General features: G+C 48.0%; 1 protein-coding gene across 11 annotated transcripts in view; it reads left to right on the plus strand.

Moving 5' to 3' along the window:
• Nucleotides 1–18,462, plus strand: part of CLOCK (clock circadian regulator) — a 2,930,945-nt gene that overhangs the window by 1,455,796 nt on the left and 1,456,687 nt on the right. For all 11 annotated transcript variants that reach the window (XM_069631637.1, XM_069631640.1, XM_069631638.1 and 8 more), the window contains one exon: nucleotides 9,859–9,977. In XM_069631637.1, coding sequence (XP_069487738.1) covers nucleotides 9,859–9,977 — 119 coding nt within the window. The remainder of the gene's footprint in view (nucleotides 1–9,858; nucleotides 9,978–18,462) is intronic.

Here is an 18,462-nt window from a genome sequence, read left to right on the forward strand (position 1 = left end):
CCTACATATACTGCCCAACAGTAACCCGCGCCCCAACCAGATGACGAATGCTAGATCTGATACAAAATCATTACGTCTCCTGACATGGAATGTCAATGGGTTGGGTAGTGGGATAAAACGCAGACTAGTCACCCAAGCGTTAAACAGGCAAGTGCCGGATGTGGCGTTGCTCACGGAAACACACCTGGCGGGCACCACATGCAACCTATTTAAACGTGGTAACTATCGCACAGCACTGCACTCGGGCTTTACTTCAGGCTCCAGAGGGGTCCTCATACTGATCCATAAGAAGCTGCCGCTCACACTTTCCAGTGTGTCACAGGACACAGGAGGCAGATTCGTGCATATGACAGGAACCCTATGAATCAAACCATAACAATACTAGCTGTTTGTGCACCACCCGCGCTGTTGCCAAATCTCATAGAAGAGATAACTCCCCTGATAGTACAGGACTCCTCAGACACACTAATTCTTGGTGGCGATTTTAATGATGTTATGAACCTGGGTATGGACCGTACACACCTAAGGGGCAGGAATCCTGACACGCACACAAGGCTAGCCACCTTCACATCAGCACTGGGACTGATGGATGTATGGCATGACCTTCACCCCGAGAATCGAGAATACTCATTCCACTCGGGCGTCCACGCATCCCTCTCTAGACTGGACTATTTTTTCATTTCAACCACAGAGGTGCATAGAGTACTTAATGCCACCCTACTTCCACGTGGCATCTCTGACCACTGGCCCCTACTAATAGAGCTATCAACGTCAAGGCCAATCCCTCCACCTTCATGGCGCCTTAACAACTATTACTTAGGCTTCCCGGAGCTTGTAGAACGTATTGAAGAAACCACAACCAACTACTTTGAACTAAACGCAGGGTCAATTGATAACCCAGGATTGTTATGGGAAGCGTATAAGCCGGTATTGCGGGGAGAGATTATCTCCTGGACAACGGCGCACAAAAAAGCTCAAATGCAAAAAGTAAGAGAGGCTGAAGAACAGGTGGAACGTGCAGAGCGCCCACATCTGGCGCGAGACTTGCCTGAAACGAACCGAGCACTGGTCCTTGCCCAAAAAAAAAATGCACAGTGTAGCCCTAGACAACGCTAAACAGGCACACACCACGATGCGTGCCAGATTATATGAGACTGGAGATAAGGCAGGAAAAATGTTAGCCTGGCTGGAGCGTAGGGATGAAGGGCACAAACAGGTCAGGATGATTAAACCCGACGATTCGGAACCGCTGTGGACTGATCAGGATATTGCAGAAGGCTTCGCAGCCTACTATGCAACGCTCTATGGGTCACCGGAAGCCCCCACTAACCTCTCCGTGTTAAATGGATCACCCTTCCTAGCCTAACGGGCACACAGAGAGATCTACTGGAGGCAACCATTACTGAAGAGGAACTAGGGTTGGCCATGGCACAATTACACCCTGGGAAAACACCGGGGCCGAACGGCTTCCCGGTGGAGACATGGAAAAGGATAGAACCAAGTGCGATACTCCCACATCTCCTGCAGATGTACACACACTCGAGGGAGCAAGGACAGCTCCCCCCAGACCTAAGGAGGGCAACCATAATAGTGATCCCCAAACCAGATAGGCCCCCAGAGAAATGTAGTTCGTACAGGCCGATCAACACTGAAACCAAAATCCTGGCGAAAGCATTAGCAAATCGACTGCAGAAAGCTATCCCGTCACTGATACATCCAGACCAATGCGGCTTCATGCCCCAGAGGTCTACGCGTATGAATATACACAGACTACATGCTGCACTCGAGAAATCCTCCCTCCTGCGAGGTCCCTTGGCGCTAATAGCAATAGACTTTGAGAAAGCCTTCGACTCGGTGCACTGGCCAGCACTGTGGGAAATAATGCGTCGAATGGGTTTCGGTGACCAATTCCTGGGATGGGTGCAATTGCTATACAAGTCCCCAGAGGCCATGACCAGAGTAAATGGGTGGCTCTCACAGCCATTTAAATTGGGCAAGGGGACACGACAGGGCTGCCCCTTGTCTGCAATGCTTTTTGCGCTTGCCATAGAGCCGTTGGCGATTCTGTTAAGAGAATCACAAATGTGGAAGGGCTTCCGGTGGACAGATGATTGGGAGGATAAGGTCTCACTATATGCGGACGACCTGCTCCTGTATCTATCAGACCCCATAACCTCTTGTCCTGCAGTGATACGCTTACTGACGGAATACGAATCCTTTAGTGGTTTGAAGGTAAACTGGTCGAAATCCACATTGTTTCCATTGAGAGAGATGGGTAGCGTAGGGATACAGAATTGCCCCTTTCGTATAGAAGTCGACCAGTTTCGCTACCTGGGGGTTCAGATAACAACAAACCTAAACGATTACGTAGGAAAAAACCTCCACCCAATCACAAACCGTTTTGCAGAGGACGTCAAACACTGGAACGCCCTGCCACTGACCCTACTGGGGAGAGCAGCACTATTTAAGATGATGGCACTACCTAGATTCCTGTACATACTCCAAAATGCCCCGTTACACATCCCCAGACGGGAGTTTCACAAAATCGACAGAATCCTCCGGAAACTCCTGTGGAACAACGGACACCCGAGAATAGCACTCCACATCCTGCAGCGTTCCATCTGGGAGGGAGGCATAGGACTCCCGCGTATACAGACGTACTATTGGGCGAGTCAGATGGCAGTAATAAACGACCTATTACACGGCAACCCCTCGCTACCTCACATTAAATCTGATACCCTGGATGGAGCGAGCATAACCCCACTAGAGTCCCTATACCAGAAAACTAATATCAACACCACCAAAACAATGGCTGCTCACCGGGCATTAATCTGGGCAGAGGCGCATAAACATATAAACTGGGAAGGGAAAACCACACCGGTACAGCCACTGTGGGTAAATAAACACATCCCTGAGCTGGACCGGCTCCCAAAATGGCGGAACTGGATAACTGCGGGAATAACAAAAGTGGGGGATGTGATTCGGGACGGGGGAATTGTGCCATTTGAGGGGTTGGTGGAGGAGTTCAACCTCCCTGTCACCGACCGATACCGGCATATGCAATTAAGTTATGCCCTACAGCGGTACTTGCCTGACCTGTGTGACATGGCAGACTGCACCCCCATAGAGAGAAACCTGGTGCTAGATAGCATAGACGCCAAAATCACCTCGGTGATGTATAATGTTCTCACCTCGTTTGCCACACCGGAGCTATCGAGTCTAAAGTCTAAATGGGAGAGGGATGTGGGAGAAATACTGCCTGAAGACTGGATAACAATCCTAATGTACCCGAGAGAAACTGCCATTTCGGCCAGATTACGCCTTGTCCAGCCCAAAATCCTGCATAGAGTTTACTATCCAAGGGTCGCACTGTACCGATGGGGTAAAACCACAGACCCGAATTGCCTGTGCTGCCACCAGGAAGAGGGCACCTTTTTCCAAATTATATGGGGCTGTCCGCGCATCACGCTATACTGGCAACGCTGCTGCGACACACTTACTAAGGTTCTGGGTCGGACCGTGCCCAGAGATCCGAAATTGATGTTGCTAGGTGTCGAGGACGAGGGTGAGATGTCTCGCACTGATAAGCTACTGTTTGCAACCACCACGGCACTGATCAAGCGCAACATTGCCAAGCTATGGGGTTCGGATGTAACCCCTGACCATGCACAATGGATAGATGATGTAGATGCATGCATTGCGATGGAGCGAAGAGTATATGGGGCCAGAGGATGTCCTGGGAAAGCGGGGAAAATCTGGGAAAAGTGGGAGAACGCACAATAAGACTTTTATACGACACAGGCCTGTGGCCAGAACGCAACTGAAATGCAAGAGTGTACAAGTAATTGTTAACATAACCTTACGTTGTTGAAAGATGGACCTTATTTTCTTTTATGATGTTCTTGGTTGCTGGACCTCTTCAGGGTCATTGTTCTTTTTTGTGTATTATGCAATAAAATCAATAAAAGTGTTTAATCAAAAAACTTTGTTGTATGGCTTAGACATCTCTCTGTTTGACATGGGCCCTATCTTAACACCACGCAAGGCATGTTCTGGAAAAGAACCCTTAGGCTGGGCAACTCAGTGCCCAGTGCAATAATAAGACATGAATTTGGTCTGGTTTGCCAAGTTTCTAAACCCGCTGATGAATTCCTTATAACAGAGCTGGGGAATAAATCAGACACAAAACTCAGGCTTCACCATAACCAAGTTCAAAATGCAGATGTCTAAATCCTTACAACATATTGGTTCGTCAGTGGAAGAACTATCAAACAACACACCCTAAGTTAAAAGAAAGTTGTTTAGGTATGACTGGGCTGTAACCACGTATTTGTTGGCCATGGAAACACTTTACGGTGAATACGTGAAGTTCAACCCAAAAAGGGAAGAAATCTCGAAATACATCTGTATCTTCCCATGACCAACTCTTTGCGATATCTATTTGCGTTTTTGCCTCAACTAGCTACCAACGTTGGAACGCCTAAGCAAGTGGGATTGCACTTTGGGGGATCTCAGTTGTAGCTTCTGTAGGAACTGCTGTGTTGGGTAAAGGCTAAAACACCTGGTGAAGGATTGCCCGGCACTAGTTGAGGCTAGAATCCATCTACTTGGTAGCGCAGTGCCAACAGAACTTTTCTGGAATCAATTGATGTGGGGTACTCAGCAAAGCCTGATTTTATCCTTACGTCATTTTTTGAAAATTATACTGATGAAAATGGAAACTTTTTTTAAAAACTCTGCTTTGATGATAAATACTTACTTATGTGCTTTTATCTTTTTTATGACTAAATGTACTTCTTATTTTTTAGTATGATTAAATGTATTTCTTCTTTTTCTTTTACTTTTCTATATAATGAAAGGTTTTTATACTTGTATTAACTATAACACAATAGAAAATAAAAAATAAATAAAAAACAAGCCGGTTATCTCGCCGCCCCACCTCTCTGCCTGAGCACCCAACTCATTTTCATTAACTGCGTTAGGATTCGTACGTTCCGCCTATACACTCCCCTTGGCTGCCTCCTTACAATGCTCACCCCTACTAGCTCCACCATCGACATGCTTAGGCACGACATCAAACGCTGCTGTGCTGCCAGGCCTTGAGACCCTACTACACGTCAGTGCTATGCAGTGTAGCGTGCTACACACATTGCACAAACAGAAGTCAACGGAACTCTCTCGGCTGAAACTCACTCTGATAACCCTTTGCCTAACATGAATTTGCCCTGCTGCTGTGTGTCACAGACATTTCCTACAGGTACACATCCCGCATGTCCCACCTCCACCCTGCAGAGAAACAGCCTTTTACAGTCCACCCGCCTCCCCCAAACATACGCCCAAGCACTGGAGGAAAGAAACATTAGGCTAGCAGATTGAACCTCCTGCTGCCTAATTAAGAGGTTGAACTGTCGACCTCTGCCTAAGAAGGCATTCTGCTCCAGGCACAAATCAAACTCTCTGCAAATGACACCTGACACAACAACTACCAACTTACACACAGTGAACTTGTAAAATCCACTACCACCTCCACCACACATAGTGACCGCAAACTACCCAAATTACCTATCAAGGGTGCCCTGATTAACGCCTGATCTATCCCAGCTCACACACTAGATATCAATGACCTTATCACCACTCTTAACCTTGATCTCCTAGCCATCACTGAATCATGGCTACATGCGGGCTTCCGCCCCAGCCCTGTCCTTAGAAATCCTACTAGGGTTCACATTCTTCAGATCAGACAGACCAGACGCCAGAGAAGGTGGAGCAGCACTGATCTCCAAAGACTCTCTGATAATCAGGCACTGCACTACTAAAATTGACAGTAACTGTGATATGCTATCAGTCAAACTCACCACCTCACCAACAGACACTGTGTCTCACAATGTTGTCTATCGTCCTCCCGGACCACCTACAACCTTTGAGGAAGACCTTCCTACACACCCTTATTTCTAATCTGAAAACTACTTCCAAAATCCTCCTCCTAGTGGACCTTAACCTGGGCCTCAATGACCCTACTGACCATAATGCCACCTCCTTGTCCAACTCGCTCAGCGCCTTAGGCTTTGTTCACTGCATTAATGCCCCCAATTATGTGAAAGGCTGCACACTTGACTGGATAGCTGACCTTAACTGTAAGGTAGCCATCAACGGCACCAGGCCATGCCCTTGGTCTGACCACTATGCTGTAACCTTTACCATCCCACCTCCCCTGCCCACCACACATGGCCATACCCCCCCCTCCCACCCAACTGGGCTTGCAGGTCCCGCAATATTACAAAAGGTAACATCACCCCACTGCTGACGGGACTCCAACCCAATCACTTCCTCCACCTCTCAAAGAACCCTGATGGTGCAGCCCTCTACCTAAAGACTCTAACTTCAGTAGTAGACACACTCGCCCCATTAGCACCTTGTAAATCTAAATCTGTAGGTCACTTCAAAACTTGGTTTACTAGTGACCTCGAAGAGCTTAGAGCAAAGAAACGACAGACAGAATCTACCTGAAGAAAATCCCCAATAGGCCCCCAAAAGTCACTGTATAAATCAATCTCTAAGCTTTACAAACAAGCTATCACCCAGGCCAAATCTACATCTTACAACAACATAATTGCTGACGCCAAGTCAAACACCAAAGAGCTATTCTCTGTCCTGAGGGAATTGGAAACACCAACACCACCACCCTGTATCACCAAAGACGTAACCTAGTGGGCTAACATTCAGAAAGCCTTGCACGATAAAGTCAACTCTCTACAAAAAAAATTCAGGCCAAACAATCAGCGATCAAAAATTCCTCACCACTCATTCCCATCGCCCCAAACCCCCAAGAACCTTCTGCATTTAATCTCTGCAATATCTCAGAAACTGAAGTTGCTACCTTACTCAAAAGCCTGAAACCATCTAGGTGTAAAGGTGACACTTGTCCTTTTTTTGATCTACACTTCTAGCATAGCGTTTTTCTATCCTACATTACCTTACCTATGATGGAACGATCCTACCCCCCTTTTTCTGTTCGGAGATCCACCTCCGCTAACTTTCGTACCTCTGAAGTATCCTGGTGACATCCACTACTCACTACTCATTACTTGACTTCTGCAATTTGGTCTCCCATTCGGTTGTGTGTGTAACACAATTTTTGTTTTCCTGGAAGCAACTTATTATGCTTATAAGGTAATTTTTTATCTCTTGCAGGATTGACCACAGGGTCTTCCTCCTCCTACTATTCCAAGTAGCGAGCACCCACAGGCGGCATTTGAGGTATTTGTTTCCCCCAGATGTACGCTACGTTCATACTGTATGAACCTTTCATATTATCTTGCTACTCAAGAGCTAACTATTTGTTTTTTCTGTTTTATTCCCGCAGGTGCTAGGGAGTGCTCACTGTTATGTGCTATATGTCAACTGTAACTGGGTTACGTTAATAATTTCCTCCTGATGAATGTTCCACACTTGTTTTAGGAACAGAAACATGTCGAGATACCTCTCTGTATTTTTACCAGAGATTTAAACTTACGACACATTGATGCTTACGAAAGTAGGGTACTATATAATCTGTTTAATAGGTACCCACTTGTGCTCTCTCAACACTTTGGTTTGATAAATAGCCGAACTAGTCTGTTACGTAATTCCTGTTTTAGTTTTTGCTTTGTTGTTTGGAATATTGTATGTTTTGTACTATGGACCACTTCATTTAATTGGTGTTTTAACCTCTTTGACTCATCATTAAAATTATATTTTAATTGTGATTGGTCCCCTATGTGAGAAATTGTTCTCTGCACCCCCAGCATCTACACGCTAGCTTTGTCTCTCTCTATATATATAGGCTATTGTTTTCCTGGACATAGACAAAGTATACTTAGCTATTTGTTTGCAGCTATAAGTATACCAGGCTTCCTCTTAGTATAAATGATATGACACTTGTCCTGCCCCCATCATTAAGGGCTGCACCAAAGCCTTAACCCCCTTTATCACAAGCTTTATCAATGCCTCGTTCTCTTCTGGCCTGGGTACTCCTGCTGATCAAAAACCCCACTTTTGAACCAGACGTTCTGAGCAACTACCACCCCATCCCGACTGTCCCGTTCATGCTGAAAATTTTAGACAGGGTGGCCGATACTCAAATCCAGCACTATTTAGAAATCAACCAGATCTTGGGTTTACACCAATCAGGCTTTTGTGCCAGGCCATGGATTTGAATCTGCCTTGTTGGACCTTAAGAACCAACTTGACGCAATCATAGACGAGGGTAAGCTGGCCCTCCTCCCCCTCTTGGATTCGTCTGCCACCTTCGACTTGGTCAACAGCAAAATTCTATGCCACCACCTAGCATCCGATACAAACGTCTCCCCAAAAGCCATGTCTTTGGTAGCATCCTTCCTGGCTGGCAGATCAATCAGTGTCTTCTCTGAATCAGCCTCTGCCGCACCTGCTTCTATCTAATCTGGAGTCCCACAAGGCTCTTTTGTATACCCAACCCTATACACCATGTTCACTAAACCCCTCTTTGATCTTTTGTACTCCATCGGCATATCATACACAAACTATGCTGATGATACACAAATTCTCCTACCCCTCTCCGCCAACTACCTTGAAGACTCATACTCCCTAAAGACGATTTATTTGACCATCCAAGCTTGGATGGCAACAAACAGTCTCTGTCTAAACGATGAGAAGACAGAAATCCTGATGTTAGAGCCACCAGCTATAATCTAGAATCTAAGCTCTCAATACTCCAACTTCCACATTGACAGACTTCAGATTACTGTCTCCTCATTGGTGAAGACTTTGGGCGTCTACGTTGATGCTACTCTCTCCATGACACGCCAGAGTAATGCCATTGCATCTTCTGCCACATACACAATCAAACTGATTGATGCCTCGAGACTTTTCCTGTCCCCCAAAAGTTGCCTTACTTTTGCCAGAGCCATCATTGGATCTAGGTTAGATTATTGTAATGCTCTCTTTGCCGGCACCTCCTCACTCAACATCAGCAAGCTCCAGGTGATCCAAAAAAATGCCATCCGAGCCGCATTTAACATTCCCAAAAGAGAGCACATATCAGAGGCTAGAAGAAACACCCACTGGCTGCTGATCAAGATAAGGATCATCTTTAAAATGCTATCCATCACACACAGATGCCTGTCCAACTCTGCTCCACATGACCTATTTCAAAGATTCTTGAAACCACAGTCCTCCAGACCAGTAAGACTGGCATATGCTCATCGGCTCGTCCAACCTAAGTTCAAACACGCCAAAAGTGGGAGTGCGAGCTTCCCCTTTGTGGCAGCCAATCAATGAAACTCTCTCCCACCACACCTAAGAGCTGAACAATCCTACTGGGCCTTCCGAGGGGAAATGACAACGTGGCTGTTAACCTAAGCCACTAACTGACTCTTCAACACTTCTGCTCCCCTCATGACTTTGTGTGTGTAACTGGTTCTAACAGCGCTCTGATGCCCAAAGGTATTTGGTGCTTTATAAATGTAAAAATAAATACATGATGACAACCTTTTTTTAAATCCTATAAAATAAAAGCACATTTAATTTGCTAGGATAGTTTGTCTGTTTACTTTACTCTTTATTAAAGCAAAGTTTTTTTCACCACCAAAACGCCAAAATATGTAGTGCTGCTACCATTATGGGCTAAAAATCTTATAGACATTGGTAGGGGCCTTTATCGCCTGGGATAATGACCCTTCCCCAACTCATGGCCGAAGGAGATCTTGGTGATGAGTCATTATCCCACGATAATTACCCTCTCTCTGTCTATATGCTTATATTTATGTTCTTGAATCATATGTTAATGAATGTCTTTTGCTAACATGGCTTTTGTACTTTGTTCCCTATCTTCTAATTTAGTGCCTATTTCTACATGCAATGGTCTGGAAGGTGCGCTTCAGAGATCTATTCGGTCAGCCTATGAAGAAAGAATCTGTTTTGTGGCCACAGTGAGGTTAGCTACTCCACAGTTTATTAAGGTAGGTTTACCTTTTGATTCCCTGTTCGTAAAGATAGGACTATTTCTACTCTCAAATTAGAGATCGACGCTTTACCCGTGTAGCTATCTACCCTTGGATATTTCTTCTGTGTTCTGCTGAAGGACCTTCATTGATAATGGGAAATGCCTTTGAATGAAGTGCTCTGGTATTCAATTACTTTATTAGCACATTATACATGTGGGTAAATCAGCACTCAGAGTTTAATTTGGATTTCTTTTTCCCACAATGACATTCATGGCCTTGTTTTCTAATGGATTCCTTCCTCCCATAATTCCTCATTTATATCTATCTCCCAACACCGCTACTCTTCAGAAAGGTTTCTGCCACCAGGCGGCGTATGCGTGGCTCTGCATCGGCTCTGCCAATCCTGTGCTGGACATGTAATCAGGGGCATTATATATCGAAGTGCAAGCCCTGTGACCTTAGTTCCTTTATTCTGCGCACTCTGCTTGTTTCAGGAACACTGCTTTGTGAGAAGTTATTACCTTATCATTTTGAACCATGCCGAATCCGCTGCAGCCGTCAAATGTCCATTTCCGACCCCCACAGGATCTATCTGTACTGTCAATGCACCCCCAAGGCTCTTGCGGAAGGGCGGCAGTGAAACTCTTTACCTTTTTCCATAAGGAGAAAGGAGACAATTGGACCTGTTGGAGTCTCCGGTCTGCACAGACAAAAAGAAGAGTCACTGTGATTGGTCCCGTTCACGCACCAGTTCTTCTAAACATCATTCTTCTTCCTACACACAGGAGGAATGGGAGGCCTTTTGGCCTTTCGGCTCAAGATGCTTGATGTCTTTGCCAAAGTCATAGTACCAATGGCGACGCATGAGTCCACTGCGCTGGAAGAGACGCCTCAAAAGCATGTGACTGTACGCCTTTACGTCAGTCACAGCTCCAACGGGAGAGAACCTGTCTACCCTGCACCGCGCCATCTTCCAATGTCTGTCTTCCAACTTCAGTTCCTCACGTCAGATTGCCCCCTGCATATCCGGATCCAGGATTCAGAGTATGCACTGTTGCCTAGTGGCACGCTTATGTTTCGAAATGGAAGAAATTTACAACAAGGATGCTGATCCCATCCCCTTTGGACTGAACTCCTTAGAGAAGCTAGGGCCTTCTCTGAGGATTTTTATTTGGAGGAAAGAGTGTTTCTGAATCTTGCAGCTGAGTTTCAAGGGGCAACTGGTCTTCACACTTCACCTCAGTTCGATATGCTCCCTGTACTTACCACAGAGGAAACCTCAGCCTTCAGCCCTCATTTCAATGCCTGATGGCTTCAAGCCCCTTCAAGGCCTAAGGCAGTGGTCTTCAACCTTTTCTGGCCTTGGCCCCCCGAGCAATATTTCGGCAGGCTGGGGCCCCCCAAAAATGACAAATGGACAGCAAGTCCAAATGGCTATGAACTATTGTGCACCATCTCTGCTCCCTACTCCCTGTATAGTGACTGTTTCCCCCACCTGCTCCTATCACAGTCTATCGGCTCCCTCATCCCACTCCTACAAAGTCCTTGGGCGCTCCCCACCCCACCACAGACCATGGGCTTTCCCCACCCTGCTCCCACCACTATCCCATGGTTCCCACCCATCCTGCTCCCACCACAGTCCCTGGGGTCCCCCCACCCTGCTCCCAGCATAGTCCCAGGAGCAGTGGCGGCTAGTGATTTTTTTGTGGTGGGGCATAAATATTTTCACTAGATATGCCATAGTGACCGAGCATAGCGAGGGAGCCCGAACCAATCAAGAGGGATCATGGAGTTTTCTCCCCAGGACATTTATTAAAATGACATGTTAAAATGTTGCATTTTAGAGCATACTTTTGTAAAAAAATTGGGTAACAAGCTAAATCGTTTACAATTAGCCCTGGGGAGCACAGGAGGCAGCTATGGTATTTTTTTACTGGACATCTATGATAGATATCCAGTAAAAAGAAACCATCTCTGTCATCTGGGGCACATTAGCACCTAACAGAGTCCCACAATCAAAGTGATTATGAGTGTATGCAAGGCGCGCAGGTCTCAGTGGGAAAGCATGGTATTTTTGACTGTACATCTATGATAGATGTCCAGTAAAAAAATACCATCCATGCCCTGTGGACTCTACAGTGCTTCAGAATGAGAGATGATTTTGGCAGGTGTGTAGGGAGAATTGTGCAACAAAGGCATTTTTAAAATGCCTTTGAGGACGCCCATCCGTGGGGGTCCAAGAGAAGGCCAAGAGCTGTAAGGCTGATTCCGCCACTGATGAGGGTCCCAGGTCGGATAGACCGCGATCGCCATCAATGTCCACCTCATCAGCCAGCCTGCCACCGGGTTCCTCCTTCAAGAGGAAGTCCTCCACCCTGGCCAAGTTACGTGACAAATCGGAGAAATAAAGGCCGGAGGAAGGCCTCATGGCAGGCTCATCACGCGCAGCGGAAGACTCTGTCGACCACTTTGTCGTCATCCTCTGGGGCGACTGCTACGGCGAGGGTACCAACCCGACAAGGGTGGTCTCTACAGCGTAGAGAGTATCCCTGACTCCCAGGCACGACACCATCCTCCACGCAGGAAGTCTAGAAGGGTCGCTGCCAGCCCTACGGTAGCGGAGGTCAGCGTCGCCCACAGGGCATGGCACCCAAACAAGCCTGAACCGGCCAAGCCGTCGGGCCTCCACTTGTGCACCTCAGTGGGAGGCCGGCTGACGAGGTTCATCAGCGAGTGGAAGAAGATCACCACCCACAGATGGGTACTGGACGCTCTCCCCCAGGATCACACCTTGGAGTTCCAACATAGGTGCCCTCGTATTCCACTGGTTCCCCGTCAGGAGCAGCATATCCCTCAGCTCCTAGAAGAAGTTCCCCAGCGGCTCCGGGGCTCCAGAGTCTATCCCAGAAACTTTCTGGTCAGAAAAAAGACGGGTGGTTGGAGACCCATCGTGGACCTACGCCGTCGAAACAAGTACTTGAAATCCCACAAATTCAGGATAGACACGTTGCAACACTTGCTCGGCCAACTGGAGGAAGGGGATTTCTTGATGTTGTTGGACCTAGAGGATGCATACTTCCATGTCCCCATTCGCAGGAAACATCGGAAGTTCCTAAGGTTTGTGGTGCAAGGCCAACACTACCAGTTCAAGGCCCTACTTTTCGGCTTACAGTCGGCCCCAAGGGTGTTTACAAAATGCCTGGATCCGGTGGCGGCCCACCTGCATCTGCAAGGTGTGCACGTACACCCGTATCTGGACGATTGGCTGATACGCGCTTGCTCACCGGAACTGGCTGGCGAGCACATGAAGGAGACCGTCCTTCTGACAGAGCTGGGGTTCTCCGTGAACTATCCCAAGTCCTGCTTAACGCCATCGCAGAACGCGCTGTTCCTCAACTCCAAACTCCACACAGTGTGGCTTGCCTGGCATCCCCATCGGAGGAGAGGCTAGTAGCCATTCAAGGGGAGGTACATCAGCTATCATCGGCAAAGACGGCCACGGTTCGGGCCATCAAGTCTTTGGTGGGCATGATGTTCTGCATCTACCTCGTCCTATCTCTGCAGGTTGCTGATGCGACCCCTACAGGATTTCTTGGATGCACATTGAATATAAGTGTAAGGGAATTTTGCAGACAAGATCCCCTTCAATGAAGAGTTCTGGTGGGCGATGGAGGGGTGGGGGATACGCTTTCACATCGCCCAAGGGACGAGATTTCAAACCCTGCCATACCAGGAGACGGTCACGATGGATGCCTCTCTGGAAGGTTGGGGAGCTCACACCGGATGTCTACACGCCATAGGTCTGTGGCTTCCGGAGAAGGGTCTGCACATCAACATCCTGGCATTACGGACAGTGTTCTTGGCCCTCAGGCCTTTCCTGCCGTCTCTGAGAGGCAAGGTGATGAGGATCTTCACAGACACCACCACCATGTACTACATTAGGAAGCAAGGGGGCACTCGATCCCCATCGCTCGTCAAGGAAGATCAGAATTTGTGGCATTGGGCCATCAGTCAAGGGATGTTCCTTATCCCGTTCCACCTGGCAGGTGCCAAGAACACCATTGCCGACTCCATCATCAGGGAGCATCGCTCCTGCCACCATGAGTGGGAACTTGGTTAGAATAAGGTGGACCAGGCTTTTGCGATCTTTCCTCTGGTGAAGGCGCCTGCTCCAGCATGGGAACTAAACGTGGTCCTGACAAGACTCATGGGGGCAGCTTTTCGAAGCTATGCATCAATCCCCACTCAAGTTTCTCTTATGGAAGACGGCATTCCTTGTTGCCATCACCTCAACCAGAAGGGTGGGTGAGATCCAGGCCCTATCCTGCAAGCAACCCTATCTGAATTTCCACAAATCAAGGGTGGTACCATGTACGCACCCCACTTTCATATGGAAGGTTCCATCGGAATCCCACCTCAAATAGCCTTTGGTGTTGCCTGTTTTATTCCCGAACCCTTTGTCGTCGGCGGAGAGGACACTCCATTCGCTGGACGTTGCTCGTGCCTTGAAGTTCAACAAAGAGTTTTCGGAAAACTTCTCAATTGTTTGTGAACTTTGGACCTGTGAATCATAGGAAGGCCTTGTCCAAGGCTTCCATCTCAAGATGGTTCCCTGGCTGCATCATGCACTGTTATCGGCCAGCTAACAGGCCCCTGCCGGCCCGTCCAAGAGCCCACTCCTCTTGAGTGATAGCTGCAATGACAGCGTTCCTTTCTGGTGTGCCCCTGCTCGACATCTGCAGGGCTGCAACATGGAGGTCCATGCATACCTTCACGCAAATTCTCCTGCGTCAAAAGGGATTCCAGGGAGGATTCCAGAGTCGGCCAGGCAGTGCTATGCAACCTGTCCGCTTGAGGTGAGTCTGTTCCAGGGGTAAGTGTTAATTGCTTCTGTTGTTCCATGCCAGACCCCCTGCTGGAGAAGGTTTAAGTTACTTACCTGTAACTATTGTTCTCCAGCATGGGTCTGGCATGGATTCACACGCAAACCCTCCATCTGGCCCCTCTACAGCTCTTCTTGGTCATAATGCCACTTTTCGTGCTTACCAAATCTGAAGATGGCTGCTAGAGGCGGGGCTTAGGGAGGGGACTGTCATTGGATGGGGTCAGTATGACCCAGAGTGCAGTAATTGGTTTAGAGGAGGAATACAGTTTTAAAGTGAAAGTGAAACTGTGTTTTCTTTTACTGAGGATTCCCAACCTGACCATAGGAAATATTCGGGAGCATGTGAATCCATGCTAGACACATGCTGGAGAACAATAGATCCAGGTAAGTAACTTAAACCTTACCTTCTGCCCTGGTCCTGAGGTTTCCTCCCCAGCGCTCCAGCTCCTGCATCATGAACAGGAATCGGGAAGCAAGAGCTTCCCGGTTACTGCACAGGAGTGCAGGGGCCTGCGCGTGGTTGCTGAAACGCATAAGCAAGCATTTCCAGTGAGCTATGCAAGGCTGGCGAAACAAAAAAAAAAGGCCTTGCGTGGCTCCTTGAGCATGTGCGACTGGGGAACTGAACTGTCAAAGGCAAACATTGGGTCTCATTCTGAACCTGCCGGTCCAGAAACAACAGTGCCGGTAAGCTTACTAGCACCATTGTTTTTGGACCAGCATATTGCAGGTCTGCATGCCAGAGCTGCTGTGCCAGACAGGTCCGACCCTGCCGGGCACAGCGGCAATGGTATGCAGACCGTCACGGAAGCACTGGCACCGTTAACAACGGTGCTGGTGCTTCCGTGTTCCCCATTCTCAAAGAGTCCTCTGGGACTATTTGTCCCCAGTGCCTTTCTGTTTGGCTACCCAGTCATGCATACAGCAGCTCTTTCAGACTCGTTGGCACTGCCTGTGGTGCCCCTGGGTGCAGTGTAATATATCACTCTAGGGGGTGGAAGGGGCCTGCATGCGCCTGCCGGGCCGCCGCCTTCCCTGTTGCTGCAGCACCCCTGGGCAGCCTGATCCAAAATCCTTTGAATCCAGAATCTCTGAAGCCAAATCCAATACAAAAGAAATCTTCTCAATCTTCAGAGAGCTAGACTCCTACTCCTACCCCTGCCCGGCAGAACTTCACCGAAGATAAAGGATGGCGTGATGAAATTCAAACAGCCATGCGCAATAAGTTGAGCTCTCGCCAAACTAAAATACAATCCACGAAACAGGTGCTTCCCAATACTCCTATCCCCCCTTCTGCCCCTCCCTGGACTCCTCCCCGCTATTCTCATTCAAGGCCATACAGGAGCAAGATATGATCAACCTCATGAGAACCATAAAACCATCCAATTGCAAAGGTGACTCCTGCCCTGCCACTGTTATTAAGGATTGTGCGAAACCCTCGCACCATTCCTGACAGCCTTTGTCAATGCCTCTTTTGCCACAGGGAAAGTCCCTATCTGCCTCAAGGAAGCCTGGGTCCGCCCCCTCTTTGACTCTACCTCTCCTAATAACTACAGGCCCATCACCACCGTCCTGTTCTTACTCAAAATACTTGACAAAGCAGCCTACCTGCAGGTGCAGCATTTCATTGATCAAAACAAGCTCCTAGAGGACTACATCAATCTGGTTTTCGCCCAATGCACAGGACTGAAACCCCCCTACTGGACCTAAAAAACCAGATGGATGATGCCAGAGACCAAGGCAAACTAGCCCTACTCTTACTCGTTGATCTTTCCGCGGCAAGACCACAGCGTCCTATACCACCATCTCTCCTCCACGGCAGGATTCTCCCCCAACGCCACGGCCTGGATCACCTCCTTCTTGCAAGGCAGGACCATGCAAGTATTCTGTGACGTGGCTTCCGCCTCACCCACCATCATGCTTTGTGGAGTACCTCAAGGGCCCTGCCTCTCACCCACGCTCTATAACATCTTTTATCGCCCGCTCTTCTTCATCCTTGACGCAATGGGTATCTCCTACACCAACTACACGGACGATACCCAGATCCTCCTCCCCCTCACTGGCAACTATGACACAGACTGCACTATTCTCAACAACATCTACAACACCATCCAAGCATGGATGGCAGACACCGGACTATGCCTCAACTCTGACAAGACAGAACTCCTTCTGGTAGGATCCCCTGACACACTAAAAAACCTCGACACACAGTTCATCCACTTCACTATTGACTCTATTAAAATCCCAATTCAGACTCAGTCAAAACCCTCGGAGTTTATCTGGACTGAAACCTATCCACGAATAGACAAATCAATGCAATCGCCTCCTCTGCTGCGTACCATGCTAAACTAATTAACGCAGCTAGGCCTTTTCTCTCCAAAGAGAACTGCACCAACAAAGCCAGAGCCATCACTGGCTCAAGGCTAGACTATTGCAATGTACTCTTCTTAGGGACTTCCACAAAAATCCTGGAAAGACTACAAGTCATCCAGAACAACGCGCTCCGCGCAGCCCAAGGCATCTCCAAAAGAGAGCACATTACGACTGCCAGGAAATCAGCCCATTGGCTCCCAATAAAAGAAAGGATCATATTCAAAGCATTGACACTGACCCACTGTTATGCTTGAACTAAAATGGCGCTGGTGCGCAGTGCATTCTGGCAGCGCTCGGAGCCATGATGGATATTTACTTCATGCCGCAGTGAAAAGCTGCACACATTTTGCCGAGTGTTAGATTCACGGTGCTGAGGAAAACATGCTTTCCAAACCTGGTATGCGGTCAAGGACATTTCTGCTGGGAAAGCTAACTTTGATATGGTTTGTTAACAGCGTGTTTTTTAGAGGAGTGAGGCACTCTGCTCCTTCAGGGTGGCTGTCGATTGACCCAGCTGGCAACCAACGGCTGCTCATCAATGCGCAAGTGCCATTTCCAGAAGGTTCGAGAATCGCCACCCCTTTTCGGAGTGTGCATATATGCGGGGCCCCGGGGGTGGTCAGGTGAGACTTCAGCCGGAGGAGGACGCTTACGTCCGGCATTCCTGGACTTGGTATGCAGTGATCGATTTAGCCAATGCATTTTTCTCTGTGCCAGTTGCTGAAGAGTGTCAAGAGCAGTTTGCATTTTCGTGGAGTGGACGTCAGTACACTTTCACGAGGCTACCTATGGGATACATACATAGCCCGACTATCTGTCACCGGCTGGTGGCAGAGCACTTAGACAAGATACTGTGTAAACCTGACATACAAATTTCTCATTACATTGATGATATTTTGATTCAGGGCAAGGATGAGCACAGTGTGCAAAGTCAGTTAGATGTCATTATGGAAGGATTGAAGAATGAAGGGTGGGAGATTAACCCGAGTAAAATTCAAGGTCCAGCTGAAACAGTGATATTCCTAGGGATTCAGTGGCATCATGGGCATCGAGAAATGGTGCCAAAAGCCTGACAGATAATACTTGAATTCACCACTCCAATGAACAAAAAGCAAGCTCAGCAGTTTATAGGGCTGTTTGGGTTTTGGAGACAGCACATTCCCCATTTAGGGCAGATATTGGCCCCCTTTACAAAGTGACACGAAAGAAATATGAGTTTCAGTGCAGGGGAGGAGCAGCAGA

This window comes from Ambystoma mexicanum, chromosome 6q (genome assembly GCF_040938575.1).
Source record: "Ambystoma mexicanum isolate Mex_15411 chromosome 6q, UKY_AmexF1_1, whole genome shotgun sequence".
NCBI classification, from domain to species: Eukaryota; Metazoa; Chordata; class Amphibia; order Caudata; family Ambystomatidae; genus Ambystoma; species Ambystoma mexicanum.